Source organism: Pteronotus mesoamericanus, unplaced genomic scaffold, assembly GCF_021234165.1.
Source record: "Pteronotus mesoamericanus isolate MK-2021 breed Mesoamerican mustached bat unplaced genomic scaffold, CSHL_Meso_final contig_269, whole genome shotgun sequence".
In the NCBI taxonomy this organism is placed as follows: domain Eukaryota; kingdom Metazoa; phylum Chordata; class Mammalia; order Chiroptera; family Mormoopidae; genus Pteronotus; species Pteronotus mesoamericanus.
In genome coordinates, this window is record NW_026555114.1 from 20688 (window position 1) to 24691 (window position 4004).

General features: G+C 44.2%; 1 protein-coding gene across 1 annotated transcript; it reads right to left on the reverse strand.

Annotated features, from left to right (window-relative positions):
* Positions 1 to 286: 286 nt before the first annotated feature.
* LOC129071502 (C-C motif chemokine 3-like) lies at positions 287 to 2296 on the reverse strand. The gene is made up of 3 exons (XM_054574798.1): positions 2191 to 2296; positions 1179 to 1293; positions 287 to 767 (listed from the first exon to the last, which is right to left on the reverse strand). Exons 1-3 carry the CDS (start codon positions 2264 to 2266, stop codon positions 677 to 679), a joined length of 282 nt encoding a protein of 93 aa, XP_054430773.1. The 5' UTR covers positions 2267 to 2296; the 3' UTR covers positions 287 to 676.
* Between the last annotated feature and the right edge of the window lie 1708 nt (positions 2297 to 4004).

Below are 4004 nucleotides of genomic sequence, written 5' to 3' on the forward strand. Positions count from 1 at the left end.
TAAAGCAGGTACAGTATGATTCAATTTATAAAATATTTTCATATGTTCAAATAATTTTTATATGTTTTAAATAATTTCAGTGTCCCGGAAATGTGGTTCCACTGTAAAGCAGAGTGTCTCTGTGGTAGCCCCCTTTCCCTCTCTCCCAATTTCCCTCCATTTCACCTCTTCCTATCCTTTGCCTATTATTTCTTTCAACCAGTGATTCTGATTTGCCAGATAAACCAAACCAAACTCAAAGCCAACTTACTTTCTAAAAGAGCATTTTTATTACGTCTCTGGGCTGAACATAGCAATGAACAGAAACATTTCATACACGTTTGACAGTCTGGCAGCTTTAACAGCACCTCCGCCCAGAACAAACTGAGGATAGTGGTGCGATTGTCATCGATCATAGTGCAAGTAAAGGGGGATGGGAGGGTGGTGAAGAAGGTGTCCTGAGGTCTCTTGGAGAAAACAGTTGCAAACACAACATGACATTCAAAATAAATTAGAAAAATTAAATAGTATAAATAAGTTGTAATTTAAGTTAGGAAGAGTCCCAGAGTGTGGGTGTTGGGTAACAACCAGCCCACAGAAGAGGTAGCTGTGGAGGTAATGAGTGTTTCCAAGGCTCGGGCCCCTGCTTCCCGTTGGCCCACCAAGGTCACTGGGTTCCTCAAAGCTTCCAGGCCGCTCAGCTGTTCATCTCCAGGTCGTTGATGTATTCTGGGACCCAGGCCTCACTCGGGTTGGCGCAGACCTCCCGGCCTTTTCTGGTTAGGAAGCTGTGGAGAGGAGGGGAAGGAAGGGTTACACACTGAGTAACCCAGCAGCAGAGCTCTGGGCCCACCGTGGCCCCTGCTCCCCGCGCTCTGCCCTGGCAGCTCGGGGCCTGCTCAGTCTCTCAGGGACCCTCTGCTGACCTCAGGCCAGGGAGCCCCTCCGAGGATTCTGCTGCTGCCTCCTCCTTCCCCTCCCTTCCCTCTGGGCCGCGCCAGCCCCCCACCCTGACTCTGTTAGCTCCCCAGCCAGGTCAGGCCACGCCTCAGAGGCTTGGGTTCTGCATAACTGATAGAACGTCCTGGGGGAGGGGGCCTTCTCAGGATGGCGCCCCTGGCCTGTCTGTCCCCTTGGGCACTGCCCCCACTCCACGCCCTCTCCATCCCCCAGGGATGGGCAGGAAGACTGGCACTTACATGACACCGGGATTGGAGCACTGGCTGCTGGTCTCATAGTAGTTGACTACGAATTTACGTGGAATTGGCTTGGAGACATAGGAGAAGCAGCAGGCGGTCGGGGTGTCAGCACCAACTGGAGAAGAAGGGACAGAATGAGCCTGAGTCAGAGTTCAGAAGAAAAGGCGCGATCTGAGGTCCCTTCCCTGAGAAGGTGAGGAAGACACAGAGCAAGACAGCCTTGCTCAGGGCGTGGGCTGGGAGAGAGACACGGTCACTAGGAGGCACTGGGCACTTTTGCCTAGAAAGTTCCCTGTCCCTGTTTCTGTCTGTATCTTTCTTTCTGTTTGAGTCGCCAGTGTATCCCTGGGATCCAGACATCCAGGCAGACGGTCCTCTTATCTCTTTTCCCTTCAAGAAATTTTGTCTGATCCAAGAAGCCAAAACCCAGCAAAAGAGAAATCTCAGACGTATGTCCTAAGACATCCAAGGAACAGAGCTCCTGGGGGTGCCTAGAAGGAGTTGGTGGAAGAATGACAAACTTCCACCAAGAATTTTAAAACATATAAAAATTATTTGAATATATAAAAATATTTTATAAATTGAATCATACTCTACCTGCTTTAAGAAAATTCACCACTCGAATGGATACCATCAAGAAGGGTATTCGTAGTACACATTTATGACCGATCAAGCTTTCTTAATAACAATTACTAACATAGTTGAGACTTACTCTAGGCTGAGTGCTTTTTTAAAAAGATTTGCTTAGGTCCCTGTTTTGCCACCTGTAAAATGGGACTGTTACTTCCCTCCCCTACCCTGGCTCTCAGATTCAGGGACTAGGCTAGCTAACACCCCTTGTAAGATAAAAATACAAGTCTTGCAGGGGGGAAAAAAAAAGAAAGAAAAGATGCTTTATAACCCTTTAGGGAGTTCTCTATCTTTCTCAGGGGCTCTCAAGACCACAAGACAAGATGACTGTGGTCTGACTGTGACCGGAGAGTAGACACTCACAGCGACAACACAGACTCACCCGGTGCAGAGAAGACCGGGCTGCAGAGGGCCATGGTGCAGAGAAGGACGGCAAGGGCAGCCCCGGAGACCTTCATGATGCCGAGTGGATGGCGTGTGAGCTTGAGTGTCAGGAGTGCAGGGATGGGAGTGGGCACTCGTTGCTGGCTGCGTCCTTCTGCTGTGCAGAGCCATCGCCCCTGCTCTTTATAGGCACCCTGGCGGATGGGGAAATGGAATCCGGGGGTGAGGAGGGAAATTTTTAAGCATAGTGATGTCAGGCTGAGGATTGCACAACTCAGGGTCCCGGGTGACCACAGTTGCTCAGGATATCCAAGAATAGCTTCTCTGACCTGTAAGTGTGAGCCCATAACTCATGACTTGTTCTGGTTTCTTGTGATGAAATGGTTTCCCCCAAGAGCAAGAGGAGATAGGAGTGTGTCTTGACTCAGGGCTATTCTCAGGGTCGGTCCCTTTCCATGAATAGAAACTCATCTATTCATGGACTCTCCAGCTCTGTCCTTCCCACACAATGGAAACACCTGTGCTTCCTCAGGTGTTCTAACCACTCGGATGGGGTAGATGTGATGATATTGTGGAGGGTGGCACACCCTCCCTTGGATGAAGAAACTGAATTAAGGAATCCCCGCTGGAGGACTGGAAGTGTGAGGTTATGATCCTGGCACTTCTCCATTCATCTAACAGTCACTGAATGACTAGGGTCATTGAGTTAAACAGTAGCTGAGAGTCATAAACGAACATTAGACGTGGGTGTTAATGTGTCAGGAGCCTAAAAATATATTTGTACTTGTCAACTTAAAGAACATGTTTCTAGGAAAGAGTTCTAAAGAAACAAATCCAAATATGGAAGCATCGTCAAACATGAAGACATATCTGACCCAGCATCATTTGTAGTTCTAAAATAAGAAAACCTAAATTTCCCTCTATCAGGAATGATAAATTATGGTATTGCCGCCGACTTGTTTATCATTAAACCCTTAAGCTGAATGGAGTATGGCAGAATAAGTATAAAAAAAAAAGATGAAAATTGTACAAATTGCATAAGATGGACCGTACCAATTTATATACACATATATGACAAATATTGTAACCATATATTATATGCATATATATAATTTATATGTGTGTGTACACACACACACACACAATGAATGCTATGTATAAACAAAATAAAAAGCATTGGAAATAAATGTCCCAATGCAACAACAGTACTTACATATGTGTGAAAGATCTGCGGGTGATTTTCTTGTTTTTCTCTTGTCCTGGAGTTTTCTAACTTTTTACCTTCCTAGTCAGCTCACAAATTTACAAACACATTTTGTTTTAAAACAACAACATTGGTTGGAAAATAGGTTACTGTCAATTGTTTGATTTTAATTTGAAAGAAATTTTTGAGAAATATACCAAAGTTTCTGTCCAATGGCCTTTGCTAAAATGAAGTTTTGATTTCCATTTCTCTGAACTATTTTAAAGAACCTATATGACATTTACATAAATAATGCCAAATTCAAAGCAATTTTCTTATTTTTAATTTATAATTTCAGTAGTATGAAAGGGCCTACTTTCTCAGTCAAGTCTGTATGTTTTTTTCTTCTCCATTCTTTATTATTTTATAGTTACATAATTAGTAAGCATATATCACATTATATAATGAGAAATAGATTTAGTTCTTTTTAATGGTCTTTTTCTCTAGATGCCCATGGTCTAGTGGGGGCAGGTAGAGTATATACAGGGTGGGGAAAAAGTAGGTTTATAGTTGTTCGTATGGAGTATAATGCAATAATTGATAAACAACAATACAAGAATAAACTGTTT